This window comes from Capricornis sumatraensis, chromosome 21 (assembly GCF_032405125.1).
Source record: "Capricornis sumatraensis isolate serow.1 chromosome 21, serow.2, whole genome shotgun sequence".
NCBI lineage: Eukaryota > Metazoa > Chordata > Mammalia > Artiodactyla > Bovidae > Capricornis > Capricornis sumatraensis.
The window spans coordinates 43,756,929-43,774,977 of record NC_091089.1 but is presented as its reverse complement, the minus strand read 5'-3'; the positions used below and the strand labels follow the sequence as shown (position 1 = coordinate 43,774,977).

The 18,049-nt window shown below is 48.1% G+C and overlaps 1 protein-coding gene across 3 annotated transcripts in view; it reads right to left on the bottom strand.

The window, feature by feature from the left end:
• Positions 1-6,358: 6,358 nt before the first annotated feature.
• Positions 6,359-18,049, bottom strand: part of PTPRM (protein tyrosine phosphatase receptor type M) — a 655,853-nt gene continuing 644,162 nt past the window's right edge. For all 3 annotated transcript variants that reach the window (XM_068993577.1, XM_068993579.1, XM_068993578.1), the window contains 2 exons: positions 15,366-15,501; positions 6,359-7,087 (listed from right to left, as the gene is read on the bottom strand). In XM_068993577.1, coding sequence (XP_068849678.1) covers positions 7,034-7,087; positions 15,366-15,501 — 190 coding nt within the window. In that variant the 3' untranslated portion in view covers positions 6,359-7,033. The remainder of the gene's footprint in view (positions 7,088-15,365; positions 15,502-18,049) is intronic.

The window sequence follows — 18,049 nt, the reverse complement described above, 5'->3', positions numbered from 1 at the left end:
GTAGTTCTGAAAAGGTCAGATTTCCTGATTAAACAACTTGGGGAACAGGGGGTCAAATACCAAGACAGTGAGAAGGATCTCCCCAGGAGAAAGCAAACCCACTGGTTCATCCCTGATATAGTCCTATGCCTGAGACTTCAGAGATGGTTCCTGCCCCCAGAATCTGTCTCTTGAAGGCTTGTTTCTCTGAATTTGGTGAAAAGGAGGTGAAAATGAGTGTAGAGATAAATGCTTCTATAGATATGAGGCTGGACAATTTATTTTTCCCATGAAGGAAGAAATAAAGCCATTGTTGCAGTATACAACTTGAGTGTATACAGTTGAGTATAGACAGTCCTGTCTATTTTGATGGGGAATTGGAAAGGAAAGATGGACACTTTGGATATACTGCAGCAATAATATGTCTATTTGCATGTATTCAATATATGCATACATTTTATCTAGCAGCTCTCAGTAGCTTGGTTATATTAAAGAAAACAGATGGATCAATTTCTCTCTTTGTTTATATTTAAAGTGGGTTTCTTGTAGGTAGTATGTAATTGGGTCTGCTTTGTTTAATCCAATCTGACAATCTTTTAATTGGGGCATTCAGTCCAATTACATTTTAATGTGATTATTGATGTAGTGGAATTTAAATCTACCATCTTTCTCTTTGTTTTCCATTTGTCCCATCTGTTCTTCGTTCCTTTTTTTTTCTCTTTTCCTGCCTTCTACTGGATGAATTGAGCCTTTTTTTTTATGATTCCAAATTTATCTCCTTTGTTGTAGTCATAACTTTCTGTTGTGGCATGTTGGTGGTTGACATAAGGTTTAGAGTTTGATCTTTAAATTCTCACTGTTTACCTCTAAGTGACTTCCTACCATTTCTGCAGCAGAGGAATCTTACAGCAGAAATGCTGTTCGTCCCCTCCATCTTCACTCTACTATTTTTGTGATACTTTTTCCTTTTACCTATGTTATAAACTACATAATACACTGTTATCATGTTTTAAATTTAAAGTTAATTATCTTTTAAGGATATTAAAATAACAATATGGAAAGGCTTTTCGATTTATCCAGGTACTCACTCTTTTCAATGCTTTTCATTTCTTTGTATAGATGCAGATTTCCACCTGCAACATACTTTTCATTTCTTATACCCATAGATCTTCTGGTGATGAATTTCTCAACTTTTGTGATGTCAAAAAACATCTATATTTAGACTTTTTTTTGGTAAATATTCTTGTAAGGTATAGAATTCCAGGCTGACAGTTTCTATTTCATTCAGTATTTGCATTATTGCTCCACTATGTTCTGGCTTGCATTGTGTCCAGAGAGAAGTCTGCTGTAAGTCTCATCTTTCTCTGCACACAACATTGTACCTGCTCTGGCTTCTTTTAAGATTTTCTCTTTGTCATTGGTTTTAAGCAATTTGTTTATGATGTACCTTGGTGTAGCTCTCTTTATGTATCTGGTGATTGAGGCTGATTTGGTTTCTTGGATCGATGGGCTTATAATTTCCATCAAATTTGGAAGAATTTTGCCATTGTTTCTTTCTTTTCCCCCACCCTGGGGAGACACCAGCAGTTCACTGATGCTTTGATCATTTTTGTTTAGTCTTTTCTGTGTGCTTATTTTGAATGATTTCTATTGATGTCTTATGTTCACTATATTTTTCTTCTGCAGTCAAATCTGTTGTTAATCCCACTTGGAATATTTTTTAAAATCTCAGGCTTTGTAGTTTTCATCTCTTGAAGTTCTCTTTGGCTTTTTAAAAGTATCTTCCATGTTTTTGCTTAAATATGCTAAATATTTTCTCTGGATTCTGGAATAAGGTTATAAAATAAGTGCTTTAATGTGTTTGCCTACTGTCATCCATATTATTTCTGAGTTAGTGTCAATTGATTGGTTTTTTCCTCTTTTTGTGTGTCATACATGCCTGCTTCTTTGTGTGCCTGGTAATTTTGAATTGGATATCTGCTTTCATGGATACTGGGTATTTTTGTATTCCTATAAATATTCTTGAGTTTTCTTCTGTGGTGAATTTACTCATCAAAAGTTTGATCCTTTTGGTTATTGCTTTGCTAGGCAGGACTACAGCTGTGTTTAGTCTAGAGATAATTTCCCCACCTACTGAGGCCAAACTTTCTTGGGTTCTCTGTCCAATGGGAACAGGAGCTGTATAGCCCCTGTGAACTGAGTATTCTTCACTCTTGTCTTTTTGGGTGGTTCTTTCTTCAGCCTCAAGTCCTTTCTTGGTGTTTATCCTGATCAGTACTTAGCTGAAGACTTGACTGGGACTTTGCAGATGTTCAGAATTCCTTCTCTATGCAGCATTCTCATCTCTGCTACTCTGCTCTGCAAACTAGGCACTCTGGCTTTTTTGAACTTTCGGCTCACACAATAAGGGGGACCATTGGGCTCCATCTGGACTTCCCCTCTGTGTACTCATTATCTGGATATTCTTTCAAGTCTGCAAGCTGGGCGATCCTAGGGTTCATTTAACATGTTTTCTGTTTCCAGCATTATTTGATGTCCAGTGTCTTGAAAACCATCTTTTCTTTTTTCTTAAGATTCTCTTTTGATGTGCATCATTTTTAAAGTCTTCATTGAATTGTTGCAATATTGCTTCTGTTTTACACTTCAGCTTTTTGACCACAAGGCATGTGAGTTCTTAGCTCTCCAACCAGGGACTGAACCCACAAACCCTGTGTTGGAAATCAAAGTCTTAACCACTGGACCACCAGGAAAGTCCCTTGAACATCATCTTAAAAGATATTTCACGCTCCCCTCCCACTCCCCACTGCTTTTTTTTGGTTTCAATTAGGAGGGGTAAATCTGGTCTTTGCTACTCTAGCTCATCTGGGATTTGAAGTCCTGGAGAGATTTCTCTAAAGCTGACCATTTGTATGACAGACATGATGCTACTGTAAGGAGTCAAGAGCACCGAGGCTGTTGGATGAAGCACTGCATCACGAGGCTTAGGCTGTTTTGGGAAAGAAGGTAAGAAGGGGAGCCTTGCTCAGAGAACGGCCTGAAGGGCTTCATACATTCAAAGAGCAAGGAAGGTGGTGACAGGGCAAGGGAAGCTGGCAGCCAAAGAGGCTGGGGTCAGAGTCTGGCAAGCTGGAAGGTTTCAGAGGTGAGGCCATTCGAGGTGACCAGCTGCAGGATGTGGCCATCAGTTAGCTCAAGTGGTGTATGAAGGGCAGCTGCTGAAGATGAGGAAGCACCTGGAATATGGAAGAACGAGCTGCTTCTACTTGGGGGAGGGGTGCTTCCTCGGGAGGCGGGAAAAGAGCGCCTCATGGGAATCCAGGCTGTGGAGTAAGGTACATTCCTTTACAATGGAATAAAAGCTCCTTAGGGCACAGCAAAGCCGACCAGAGGTAATGTCAGCAGCAGGGAGTGTACCGCACATGAGAGGAGTGACCTTGACTGACAGGCTTAGCATCCGGGGATAAGATTTTCTGTGTCCAGCTGACTAGCCCACCGAAGGAGAGGTTCCAGCTGAGGTGGGGGTCCGAGGTGGACTGGCAGGGGGGCAGCCAGCCTCCAGGCGGCCTCAAGGACTCTTGTATCCTGGGACTGGTGCCCTGGTGTGTCCCCTCCCACACAAAACAGGGCTGACTTTAGTAAGCAACAGCACACAGTGGAAGTGACAGCATGGCTTCCAAAGCCAGGTCATGAAAGACCTCTGCACTGCTTCCTGGGTCACTGGGAGAAGACCTCATCATGCCGCAAGGACGGGAGCAGCCTGTGGAGAGGCCCATGTGGAGAAGACTGGGGCCTCCTGCGCCAACTTGTCAGGTGTGTGAGGCCACCCTGGAAGTGGGTCCCTGTCCCCTGCAGGCTCTCAGATGACCACAGCCCTAAACTAACACTTGGACAGTCTCTGCATGAGTGACCTTAGAGCCAGAACCATCCAGCAAAGCCACTCCTGGATTTTTGACCCATGGAAACTGCATGAGATACTCACTGTTTATTGGTGTTTTTAGCATTTGGATTTTGGAATGATTGTTAATCAGCCATAGAAAACTGGTGCTGATTTTGATACCCAGAACTGGGAGGTCTGAGCAAAACCTAACCATATAGGCACAGGTTTGGATCCAGATGGTGAGCAGCTCATGCTTGGTGCCAGTCACTGCAGGGTCACCCAATCAGTCTGGGGCAACTGCTGGGCCTCTTAGGGTAAAAGCAGCAGAGCTGCCACCTCACTCCTGCCCCTTCATCAGGCACTGGGTGAACCCAGGGGCCCACCTACCTGGAAACACAGAGAATGGAATCCTGGGAAAACGCAGTCTACTGAGGCCAAGTTTACACATTACAGACACCACAGTACCCAGACCCAATGCTATGATGAGGCTGTCCTTGAGCAGGACCATATCAGAAGTCAGGGAACTGGACCTCATTGTCACCGGACGCCACAGGGAAGGGAACCCCGGGTCTTGAGAAAAGACAGAGAAGGGACACAGTCGAGCAGTTGGCCTCTTTTGTCTGCATAAGGGCAGGGACTTCTGCTGTGTCCAGAAAGTGGCAGGAATCCTGACCCCGCAGCTGGCCTCACGGGATGAAAAACAGCCACCAAACATCCCTGCTCCTCCAGCACTATTTCTGTTAAGGGCTAAAGACAAACGAAAGGAGGGTGAAAATCTAACAGGTTCAAAAGTCTGGTGGAAACCACTGCTCCCAGGTGAGATGGCTTTGACCTCAAAGGGAGGGACCAAGACGTGACAGCATTCCTACATACTATGATTTTGGGCCCTCCTGGAATGATTCTCCTCCCACCTTTCATCGAGTAAAGACCACCATGACCTTGTCCAAGAGGACCAAGGGCACCGCTTCTCTTACAACTGAGCCTTGATACAAGGGCGCCCTGGGCACGGGAATGGTCCCCATTCCTGAATCCCAGAGAGGTAGACAGAAAGTGGCTTTTCATCTTTCAGGAGTTCGTCCAAGAGGGTTGGGGTGGTGATGTATAGAGGCCACTTCCCACGGGGACCTGGGGGGACCTGGGTAGTGAGATACCTGGTCCAGACCCAATCGGTGGCAGCTAGCCCTTCCCATGCACATATGGAGTTCCTTCCCCCTCAAGGGGGCTGGGGGACAGTGCACTCAGAGTGCAGAAGACAGGGCAGGTCTCAGATTCAGGGGCAACCTCGGGCCCTTGATGGACAACTTCTGACCTTGTCGGTCTTAGTCACCGAGATGCCTAGAGCGGGCAGTGGGCTGTGTCCTGTCTCACAGAGGGGGCAGGTCCTAGACTGTGTTGGTCATTCAGTCATGTCTGACTCTGCGACCCCTGGAGTGTACCCAACCAGGCTCCTCTATCCATGGGATTTCCCAGGCAAGAATACTGGAGTGGGTTGCCATTCCCATCTCCAGGGGATCTTCCAGACCCAGGGATCGAACCTGCATCTCTTACTTCTCCTTCACTGGCAGGCAGATTCTTTACCAACTGAGCCACCAGGGAAGCCCCTGGGCAGGTCGTGCCCTGAGTGCTGTATAAATGACACAGGGGCGGTGTTAGGATGCTGCCCCGCCTCCCCTGGGCCCCGGAGGCACCGGCACCCACCAGGTGCCGTTGCTCAGTCTCTTGTGACCAAGCCTCTCAGCTATCCGATGGCTCAGTGGCTCCAAACTATGTCTAGTCATACCGTTGGGGGGAAGGACCTGCTGCCACTAGAGGAAGCCCCTGCAGTTTTCAACATAGACGGGTGTTCTCGAAGGACTGTCCCCATCACCCACGGGTCATTTCACACAGCCTGGGGCTCAGCTTGTGCTCAGTGTGTGACCTCGCCCAGCTTCCTCCTCCTTCAGAGGCCAGCAGAGCCCTCAGGCGGCAGTCCCTTCTCCTGCAAGAAACGTCTGTCCAGTGTGGTGTCCGGCTCAAATGCACTCTGGTCCTGCTACTCTCTAAAGAGTGTTCTGGCAGCGAGTTTCAGGCATGAATGAAGCCTGGAAAGGATGGAGATGATCCCCTAGAGAAAGGCAGAGGCTTCTCCTCTTGCTCAGAAAATCATCACTCTGGAGTCCAGCCCAGAGCTCCTGTCAGAGCCCGCCCGCCAGATCAGAGCTCACTGGCCGGTGGCCTCTGGGGCTCATAGGAGCAGCTCAGGATGGGTCTTGATTTCTCCCTGACAAAAGATCTCTCTGAAATCCTAACTCCACCTGCTCCAATCCAGCAGACCAGCCATGGTTTCTCTGCCTGAGGCCAGGAGTGACCAGAGCTGCCCCGCGGGGTGTCAGGACACCAGGCAGACACCACACTGCTCACGCGTCTTTATTTATTGAGCTGAGAATTCACACAGGTAGCATCATACAGCGAATCATTTCCAGAGCTGGATAAAAATGATTGTCACTCACCGCGCTTCACAAAAATTTCTTTTAATGAATAAATAATCTGATGAAATCAAAAATATTTACAATATAAACACACAGGAAGAACTGAAGAACTTCAGATCTGTGAACCTGATCGCCGACCTCCGCCTTCCCGAACCGAACGCCTCCCGAGCTTTTCCCTCAGAAACGATACAAATCTGATAGAAACAACAACTCATACAACATCTCTTGGTTCATTATACGTTTATCTGTTAGTCTTGGAAAGCTACATATATTATGCGACATGTTAAAATACAAATATTAACTAAAATAATATATTATCATAATGCCAGGTAGCATTCTCCACAGAACGAAAATGTACACTCAGCTGTGACAATAACAAACGTTCACAGGCCACAAAATAATACCCCAAAGGTACAAATTCCTTCATAAGAATATAATTGTGCTCTTCAATTTACCATCTGTCCGCGCTGCTCGAAGGGGCTGGTGCCCAGGACGACAGGGTTGGACCACTGGGTGCTGTGGGTGGGAATCGGGCAGTGCAAGCAGTTTTATAAACACTTTTTTTTTTCTTGGACTCTTTTTTAAAAAGAGCCAATTAGGCAAAGCAAAATAAGCATATGGAGCTGTCTTCATCTCATCGGCACAAACACTGTGGCACGCGTCCTGGCTGTGCAGGATGGAAGGTTGGTGTGCGGGGCTCTTCACGCTGTCAGCCAGTATTCAAGTACTCTAGGGCTACCTCGTAGCAGAACTTGTACTGATCCTGGAACACAGAAGGGACACATCAGCGCGGCCACAGCGGGCCCCATTTCTCTGAGAGCAGTGATGCTGTGCGTGAGTGTGTGCTCAGTCAAGTCTGACTCTGTGTGACCCCGTGGACTGTAGCCAGCCAGGCTCCTCTGTCCATGGGATTGTCCAGGCAAGAATACTGGAGTGGGTTGCTGTTTCCTTCTCCAGAGGATTTTCCAGACCCAGGGATTAAACCTGTGCCTGCTCTACTGGCAGGCAGATTCTTTACTGCTGAGTCACCTCAGAAACCCCAATTAGGGCTTTAATTGGAAGCAATCAACCTGAGAAGGAGGTGAATCAGAAACGAGCTAGGACATCACAATCGTGGACCACACACATATTCAGTTTGATATTTCACACAAGATCAATGAAATAAATATTCTGAAATCTACACTTGTGAGGCTTCTTGGAAAGTTCCAGACAACTGGAACACATCTGTTTGTCCACACGTGTAAGTGCACCTGTTATATCAACATCCTGAGGGCAAATTACGGGAAAGCCAAGAGGTGTATTGGGAGGGAGGCTGGAGATACGCCTTCATGATTTGCTCAGTGAATAAACATGGCTTCATGCCTGGCCTGGCTTTACCTCTGACTGTCAGTCAGCAGGACTCCTTCCGGTTTACAAGCGGTTATTAAGCGCCTACTCCTCGGAAGGAAAGTTATGACCAACCTAGATAGTATATTGAAAAGCAGAGACATTACTTTGCCAACAAAGGTCCGTCTAGTCAAGGCTATGGTTTTTCCAGTAGTCATGTATGGATGTGAGAGTTGGACTATAGAGAAAGCTGAGCGCCAAAGAATTGATGCTTTTGAACTGTGGTGTTGGAGAAGACTCTTGAGAGTCCTTTGGACTACAAGGAGATCCAACCAGTCCATTCTAAAGGAGATCAGTCCTGGGTGTTCTTTGGAAGGAACGATGCTAAAGCTGAAATTCCAGTACTTTGGCCACCTCATGCGAAGAGTTGACTCATTGGAAAAGACTCTGATGCTGGGAGGGATCGGGGGCAGGAAGAGAAGGGGACGACAGAGGATGAGATGGCTGGATGGCATCACTGACTCGATGGACGCGACTCTGAGTGAACTCCAGGAGTTGGTGATGGACAGGGAGGCCTGGGGTGCTGTGATTCATGGAGTCACAAAGAGTCGGACAAGACTGAGCAACTGAACTGAACTGAACTGAACTACCAGGTACCTTGACCTGGCCCCTGACTCTGATAAGTCCATGGTCCAATGAGGAGGATGAGACAGGGACCCAAGGGCCCCCAAGAGGCAGAGCTGAGTGGGGGCCACGAATGGTTCCCGACGTGGGTGCAGTGGAGGGGGAGCAGCGGTTCTCAGGGGAGATGTGAGGGGGTGGCAGGTGATGGGGAGCTGGAGGAGGAGCGTGTGGACTGGGGGAGGTGGATACTAAGTGCCTTGGATTGCCCAGGACAGTCTTGACTGATGCCTGTTATCTTGGTGCAATGGATAGTTGAAGCCTTGCTCGCTCTCAAAAGTGTCCCAGTCTGAATGGTAAAGCCTGTGGGCCTCCTGACTGTGGTCTTCCTGGCAGGCTGCCCAGGTAGAGATGGCAGAACAGGGACAGGCACTGGAGGCAACGTCTGATGCCCCGTGGGAGCCACGTCCCAGTTCTTAATGGGGCAGCGAACTCATTTCTCTTGAGCACAACTTTCTCAGATCCCGGACCAGCACCTGCGCAAGCTTTCAATCCACATTCTAGGATTTGTTATTTCGGGATCTGATACTTCTATTTTCAGAATATTTACAAGAAATCACTCGAATTTCAAAATCCTGACGCTGTCAGCTCATGGCTGACACTGGCTGAGGCGAGCTCCAATCATTACCGTTTTTGTGAATTGCACAGACAATTCTTTTTTTCTTTTTCGTGGAAACCTAACAGATCAGTTCCTTCTTGCAGAAACGTGATTTTGTACAAAGCTAGCTGTGCAGTTAGTTTCAATGCCGACTATGGACCGTCCTCTTAACAGAGTGTTATGCATGCTCAGTCGCTCATTCGTGTCCGACTCTCTGCGACCCCATGGACTATAACCCACCAGGCTCCTCTGTCCATGGGATTCTCCAGGCAAAAATACTGGAGTGGCTTGCCATTTCCTGGATCTTCCTGACCCAGGGATCAAATCTGAGTCTCTTGGATTGGCAGGCAGCTTTATTACTGCTGATTCTTAACATAGTAAGATGCACTTACAGGGCCACGTGGCTGCTGCTTTGGGTCAAAGGTGAATGAGGAACCCAGGAAGGGGTTTTGGGTTCATCCCAAGGGGCGGCTGTTGGGGGCAGGGTAATCACTGAAGGTGCCCCATCATAGGCATGACTACAGTTTTTCAAAATGAGTTCTCTCTCTCATCTCATCCTTCCTAAATAGGCTGCTAGCTCCACAGACTCTGATGACTGGTTTTGTACAGGGAATGAGCAGAAGGATCACAAATTGCTGGTCCCCTCCCCCAGGCACCTCGAAAAACACCTGAAATCATCCCACTTGGAACCTGATTACACTTGATCACCAGATACAGCCCGTCTTTGGTGGTTTCCTCGCTTTTGAACAGTATAATTAAGCCACATGAACCATCTCTGCTTCAGGGGAGAAAGGGCGTTTATGCTTTGGTCCCAGGATTTCCCAATCTGGGGGACATTAGCTGATGACGTGAGCATCTTTGTGCTGGACCGCAACCAGGGTAACTGGCAACTCCTCTTCAAGACCGCTGCCCCCACCTTCGCTTCAGATGCTCCTTGCTCTCACAAAACAGGGAGAAAGTGAAACTTGAAAGGACACCCTACATGAGGTCACGCTGTAAGAGTCCCTGCCCTCAGGGAGGGTATGGGAGGCCTCGGTGCTGGTAGGCGGCTGCAAGCAGCTCCCCCAAAGGCCAGACAGTGCCTTTGTCTGCGGAACATGGCCCCATAGTCAGCCTGTCACTTCAAACACGTCGCCTGAGAAGTTTCAAAGAGACTGTGCACTTACCTGGGGCAGAGTTTCCCCCTCTCCACCCCTGCACACACACACCTGCTTTTGGAAATGAACACCAGCTTCAGTCTCAGCTGGATCCTTATTGACAAGCAGAAAAACGCTTCTGCCCGACATGCCTGCCAGGAGGGGCAGTGGGCCCATGTGCCAATACCCTCAGATGGGACTGTTTGGATCAGTGTTCCCAGGGGGTCGCACCGGGTGACCAACCTACCTGTGCCTATGAGACCCCCGGGGGGCAACTGCCTGTCTCTGATGATAGATGGATGGGTCATTACACTCAGTATAGCTCTGAAAGAGTCTGAAGCACTTTCTCCCTTTCCAAGGCCACATGCTGTCTGCGCATCTAGTTCTTTAATCAGGCCCATTGGCCTGTGGCTGCTGCCTTCGCTGGTCCAGGGAGCAGGTCAGCTCCCTGTTCTTGGGTCCAGTAAAGAGAAGGAATGGGCAGTGGGCTTGGCCTGCCCCACCGCCAGTGTGGCCATACAGCAGGGCTGGCCTCTTATCCTCCTGAGCTGTGCTTCTCACCTGCGGCACACCACACGGGCTCCGTCTACCCCGGTCTTTTGGGGCGCGGCCTGGCTCCTGTATCTGTGAAGCGCCCCAGCTGATCCAACGTGTGGACGGGCCGAGGGCCTTTCTAGACCACGCATGACCTTTCTTATCCTCGGCTGCACATCAGGTCACCTGAGGCGCTTGTCCCATGGCTGCTGAAGCCAGGTCCATGTCACCTGGATCAGTCTCTGGGGTGGGCCTGGGGGTCAGAATTTTTTAAAGGTTCCATTACAGAGAAGTCAGTGTCATAGAGACAGAGACTAGAACTGTCGTCGTCAGGGGAGGGGCAAGTGGAGTGATGCTGGTGAGGGTACAAATTTTCAGTTATAAGAGCAGTGAATTCCACAGCTCTACCATACAGCACGGCGACCAGAGTTAATGATATGGAACTGTACCCTTGAAACTTGCTGACCACGGATTGCAAGCGTTCTGACCACAGAGTCAGCTGCACTCACTCCAAGAGGCCGCAGTCGTGCTGATCACCGTGGTCTAGGGAACTGCTCCACAACGGGTGAGTGTGTCAAGTCAGCACATTGGCCAGAGCTCCCACTGCCTCCCGGGGACAGTAACTTTCTCGGGTAAGATCTGGCTCCTAAAGTCTGCTTCTCTGTTAACACAGAGACCTGGGAACTTCAAAGCCAAGTGCAGAAGCAAAGGTGAGAGACGACTGCGTGTTGAAGCAGCTGGTTTCCCAGCAACCATATGAGAGGCAAAGTGGCTCAGCGCGGGGGACTCCGTCTGTGTCTGACCAGGTCAGTAGCGCCAGTCTCAGGCTGACTGTGGCAGTAGGCCCCTCAGGGATCCAGGCCTTTGATGAGGGCCGGGGGCTGGCTGAAGAGGTGGATCACTGAGAAGTTGGGCAGCAAGAGGGGTCAGGAGACAAACCCAGTGGCCCTGCTGCATCAAAACATCTTGCTGTTGTTTAGTCGGTCAGTCCTGTTGGACTCTTTTGTAACTCTATGGACTGTAACCTGCTGGGCTCCTCTGTCTATGGGATCTCCCAGGCAAGAATACTGGAGTGGGTTGCCACTTTCCTCCTCCAGGGGATCTTTTCGACTCAGGATCGAACCTGGGCCTCCTGTATTGGCATTGGATCTTTTACCGCTGTGTCACTAGGGAAGCCCATCAAGATATCTAGTCTTGTGTTAAAATGATTTTGCTTCCTGGAAATCCATTGCCTTTTCCCTGGAGCCTCCAGACCTAAACACTGGAAGAAATAAATCCGTAGGCCCTCTGACTCTCCCTTGAGAGTGCTATGCTTCAGACCGGATGGGGAAGTTTCTAACTCAGACACAATTTGGAAAAATAATCAAAGCCTCAAGGGGGGATGGAGATGGGTCCACTTTGATCCCCTCGGAACATTCATCCTGCCCTGATGGGGGGATGGGGGGATGGGGGTTGTGGCAGCATGTTTTGGGGTCTGAATGGAAGGATGAGCAGACCCAGAGAGGCCTGGCCCTCCTGCCTCCCCATGCCCATCTGCCTGCCTCCTGGCAGCCAGCATGGGGTCTGTTCTAGGGTGCCCTGGCTTTCGCCTCCTCCTGCAAAGAGACAGCTAGGAGCGAGGTTCTCAGCTACTGGTATCACATTCTCTACTTAGGAGAGATTCAAGTCTTGGATGGTCTTTTATGCCCAATACAACTGTGCCAGGTTTTATCACCCTGACCTGAATTAGTTCTCTCAGCCAACACACACACACACACACACGAGCGCCAAACTAAACAGAAACTGTACTCACAGCAAAAATAAACACGCCAGTGACAAGAGCCCTGATTCAACTCAAGAAGCTTCAAGCCCACTGAAAAGAGCACCATGACGTTTTCCCTCTGGTCACCAGATAAGATCTGTTATTCCGCCAGGAGGCACCGTGACAGATTCATCAGACATTTTTCTCAGGAAATTGCAGGACTTACATTTCTCAGCTGCTGAGCTTATCATAAAACTGGTGTGGATCTTCGGGGTTCTGGGAATCCGAGAATCCTGTTTCTTCCTCAGAACCACACATGAATAGAGAAATGCCCAGGTTATGATGGGAACGTGGGCTGCAGTCAGGAGCTGACTTCATGGAAAAGCACCCTATCCTGTAGTCTGCACCATGAATCTGGGAAAAGCCTTGCTGCTTCTGCCCAAAAAACTCGTGAGTGAAGGAAGCTCAGCAGAGCCATTTGGGGAAAGGCCTGGAAGGGTCTGTTTCTAACGATGTGCTTAAGTCAGGCTGCAGTGAGAAGGGGGTTACACTTTTTTAAAAAAGTCAAGGTTACTTTACTCAGATGCCAACTAATGTTTGGAAGCTACACACCTGTCCCTGAATCAGGGCATTAAATACCGAATGATGTCTCAGAATAGTTTCATTTATGCATTTGTTTCCAGCCTCTGCCAATCTGCTTATCTGTCCTAAACTTGGGCCACCTCTAACTGCCCTCAGCCCAGAAGATGGAGAATTCCGGGTGGGGGAACTCTAAAATTCAGGGGGGTCCCCAGGAGTGGTTAGATGGCATCACCAACTCAATGGATGTGAGTCTGAGCAAACTCTGGGAGATAGTGAAGGACAGGGAAGCCTGGTGTGCTGCAGTCAGTCCATGGGGTCACCAAGCATCGGACATGACTTAGTGACTGAACAACAACCCAGGGAGTGAGACAGTCCTCTGACCAGTGAAGTCTGGGCACAGAACCTGGCCCATCCACATGAAATTTGCACTGTGTGAAAGGCACTCGTACGTACCACGTGTATACATGCTATTGCTCCTGAAGCCTCCTCGCTTGCACCCAGTGCTTTTTTTACCTGCATCAGGTGGGCTGCTGGTCATACTGTGCCCTGTAGACACCTGTAGTCTTAGGGATGGGCTTTCTCACCTGGGGCACTTCCAAAACACTTTCATGCATGTTGTCACAGGGGATGATCTCAACAAACCAACATCATCCCTGGTTACAATGCAGGCTCGGGAGAGTTGAGTGACATGCCCAAGGCAATGTCAAGGTTACCTGTCTGAGGTCACTTCACTTGAATGAGTAGAGCTGAGAGTAGAAGGCAGGTTTGAGGGGCATCCCCAGGGCAGGATGGGGAAAAAATGGAAACAGTGACAGATTCTATTTTCTTGGGCTCCAAAATCACCATGGGCAGAGATTGCAGCCATGAAATTAAAAGATGCTTGCTCCTTGGAAGAAAAGCTATGACAAACCTAGACACCATATTAAAAAGCAGAGATATCACTTTGCTGACAAAGGACCATATAGTCAAAGCTATGGTTTTTTTCAGTATTTATGTATGGGTGTGAGAGTTGGACCATAAAGAAGGCTGAGCGCCGAAAAATTGATACTTTTGAATTGTGGTGCTGAAGAAGACCCTTGAGAGTCCCTTGGACTGTAGGAAGATCAAAGCAGTCAACCCTACAGGAAATCAACCCTGAATATTCATTGGAAGGACTGATGCTGAAGCTCCAAAACACTGGCCACCTGATGGGAGCCGACTCATTGGAAAAGACCCTGATGCTGAGAAAGACTGAGGGCAGGAAGAGAAGTGGGCAACAGAGGATGAGATGGTTAGACAGCATCACTGACTCAGTGGATATGAGTTTGAGCAAACTCCGGGAGATAGTGAAGGACAGGGAAGCCTGGTGTGCTGAAGTCCACGGGGTCACAAAGGGTCACACACGACTTAGTGACTGAACAACCACCACCCAGGGCAGGGTGGGGAGTAGTGGTGTGGGGGGTACAGCCCTATTTTTTTGCAGAAGCCAACATGGTAATTGCTGATGGTTCTGAGAGTCTGCACCTGGCCAAAGAGGTTCCTGTTTGCTAAATTCCCAGGGCAGCACGTGCATCTGGAAACTAGAACAGCTCCCGAAGCACCCAGCATGTCTGTGGGGGAAGCAGATGGCCCTGGATGCTAAGCAGGGCTTGGGTGGGTCTCAGGAGCTGGCCATCATGGGTGGGGCCATGGCTGTTTCCTCAGCTTCAGCTCCACTCCCTCTTTAGTCCCGTTAAGGTATTTACAATGTAAAGCAGCTTTCCAAGCTCCTCAGGGACTCCACCATGTCTTCCCCTCCCCATCCCAGGCCACTTTCCCCACCTTGGGATTAATTCCCCTGTCTCCTTCAGATCCTTCCTCCACTCACAGAGAAAGACAAAAACCTCATTGAAAAGCTTCCTCCTTTATACTGTTCTCCTGTTCTCAAGTCACAGCAGTCAGCATTTCAACAGCTCCACACAATAAAGAGATTTCACGAAATTCCCGAAGAAAACCATTCCACCTCGTCCTTTGTTTCTCCACCTCTTTCATCCTCTCCTCAGATACCCGCCGTAATTAAATGCAATCGTCTGGATGTCAAACTCCAATTCCCAGCTTTGATAAATATTAGGTGATTAAGCTATTTATAAAATCTGTAATTTGAAAATCTGGCATTTCATGTGCTATGATTATTTCTTCTCCGTGAAGACGAAGTGCTTAGCCATGTGGAAGGTGCTGCTGAGAATGGCAATTAATCAGGATGTGCGCTTGTGAGTTTCAACTGTTTCTACACATCAGATGTGTTGAGAGGAGCCTTCTGGTGAAAAGGCAAGAGGAAGGGAGAAGGAAGGAGAAAAACTCGGACGAGCACAGCGAATGCACCGTGAGCACGAGCCTCTCCCACCAGGGAGCAGAATGAGCTAACCAGGAACGGCTCCCCACTCCCTCCAACTCCAAGTGGGATGATAGACGGACAGGGTCCTACCAGCAGGTCCACCATGTTGGGCTTGTTGTTCCTCAGTGTCTTCACGGCGTGGAAGACGTCCACCATCCGCTGGTGCCGGAGCATCTCACAGACGATGCTTATGGCACAGAAGGTCCCGCTGCGGCCGCCCCCATTCCTGCAGGAAGAGGAGAGGCAGGTGGTGGGTCTGGGTCACCCTCCCAGCGCATGGCTCACACCACCTGGTCACACCTGCTGCCCAAGCCCTCCTGGCTGGGATGCTTCACCTGAGCAAGTCCCTCTACCCGATGCAAACAGAGCCCAGAGCCCACAGGTCACCTGACCAGAGGTGATGGGAACCTGGCCTGCTCTCCCAGCTCCACCTCTGCCCCCACGAGGTGACCTGATATGGCAGCTTTATGCAAAGCTGCATAAGGCCCGCAGGAAAGTTTTCAATATACAAGTATCTCATGCCGTGTCTGCAGGAAACCTGGGATGGGTGTGGGTTATGCTCAGAGAAGGATTTGGCCTCAGACAATCTATTAGCATTTCATGCTTTATCTCTAAAATATAAATGAAACAGGAGGGAAGAGGGCAGCGCACAACCCTGGAAAGAATGACACAGCCAGAGAGCACAGCATAAACGGATTAAATCCAAATGGGTACTAGAAGGCAGACACATCAACTTGACTAAACCTTGATCCTCAGTTCAAGCTCATTGCAACACATTAGCAAGCTAAATGACACCCAGAGGCACCATGGCAGTTCTAAAGTAGATCATCAAAGACCAAAAAGTGGGCGGTGGCCCAATCCCCGGAAATCCCCGCCCCTTCTCCAAATAGTTGGAATGATTCTCCCACTCACTAGCTTAGGAAATTGCCCATCCCATAAAAGGTAATCATAACCATAGTTTGAGACTGCCACACTCGCTCTCTGCTATGGCCCACACTCTGTGGAGTGTGTTTCTCTCTGAATAAATATACTTCCTACCTATCACTTTGTCTCACTGAATACTTTCTGTGATGAGAAATGAAACCTGAAAACCTGAGTTTCATTAGGTCCTGAAACCAGGTCTGTGATCTCAGTTGGAAGACCGTGGGTTTTGGCTGGGTTCCAGTCCCAATTTGAGATAAACGGCTTCATAAGGGCTCTTTCAAAATAAAACTTTCTATTTTGGATTAATTTTAATTGTACAGAATCACTGTAAAAATAGCACAGAGAGTTCTCTCCATGTCCACCTTCCCTAATGGGAAGGTTTTACATAACCGCAGCAAATGGTCAAAACCAGGAAGTTAACGTTGGTATAATGCTATTGACTAAATTACAGACCTTGGTCAAGGTGTCCAATTTTTCTACAACTGTCCTTTTTTCTGGTCCAGGATTCAGTCCAGGACCCACCTAGCATTTAGGCATCACATCTCTTCAGTGTTTCCTATGAGCTGTGTCCTCAGTCTTCCCTTATCTTTTTTGACCTTAACACTTTGAAAGAGGACTGGTTGGTCAGTTGTTTTGCAGAATATGGAATACAGAACGAGATGCAGAAAACAGCCACGGTCCCCAATCCACGATTTGAGAAGTCATCACAAAATACAAATTGTAGAAAGTACCTTCATTTTGATTCACCTGATGCTTTCTTATCATTGAACATGAGGTTATGCACTTTGGCAAGAAAACCATGGAAAGGCTGTCGCCTCCTTCGAAGGTTCATGGTGTTGAACTGTCTTGTTGCTGGCGATGCTGACCTTGGTTGCTTATTAAGATGGTGGATGTCGGCAGATTTTTTCACCATGTAGTCATGATGCTTCTCTTTGTAGTTAATAAGTATCTTGGGAAAAATACACTGGGATTATGTAACTGTCTTGCTCTCCTCAAAGTTTCTTCCGCTGTTATTAGTGCCCATTTCGGGATCCTGTCTGCAACAGTCTTCACTGTGCTGCTTGCTGTTCAGTCATCCAGTCGCGTCCAACTCTTTTCAATCCCATGAACTGCAGCACGTCAGGCTTCCCTGTCCTTCACCATCTCCCTGAATTTGCTCAGACTCATATCCATTGAGTCAGTAATGTCATCCAACCATCTGATCCTCTCGTCCCTTTCTCTTCCTGCCTTCAATCTTTCTCAGAATCAGGATCTTGTCTAATGAGTCGGCTTTTCGCATCAGATGGCCGAAGTATTGGAGCTTCAGCTTCACCATCAGTCCTTCCAATGAATAGTCAAGGTTGATTTCCTTTAGGATTGACTGGTTTGATCTCCTTGCTGTCTAAGGGACTCTCAAGAGTCTTTTCCAGCACCACAGTTTGAAAGCATCAATTCTTCAGAGCTTAGCTTTCTTTATGGGCCAACTCTCATATCCATACATGACTCCTGGAAAGACCCCAGCTTTGTCTCTATGGACCTTTGTCAGCAAAGTGATGTCTCTGACATCTGCCTAACTGGTTTCCACGTCCCTCTTTCCTTCTACATCCTGCTCTAAAGAGAGAACTCTCAGCCACTGTTTGAAAATTTATTTGCTTATTTATTTCTATTATTTATGTCACTTTAGACTTATATATATTAATTTCATTTCTTTGAACTAAAATAGTATCCGTATTTATTTTGTTGCTGAAATTGTTCCAGCTTTGTCCATGAGGAGCTCCATCAGGCTGGTTCCTCCAACCCTTTTCAAGCACATCCTTACTTTCTAGAACCATGAGATTTTCTAACTGGTCCTGTAACTTCTCCCTTGTACC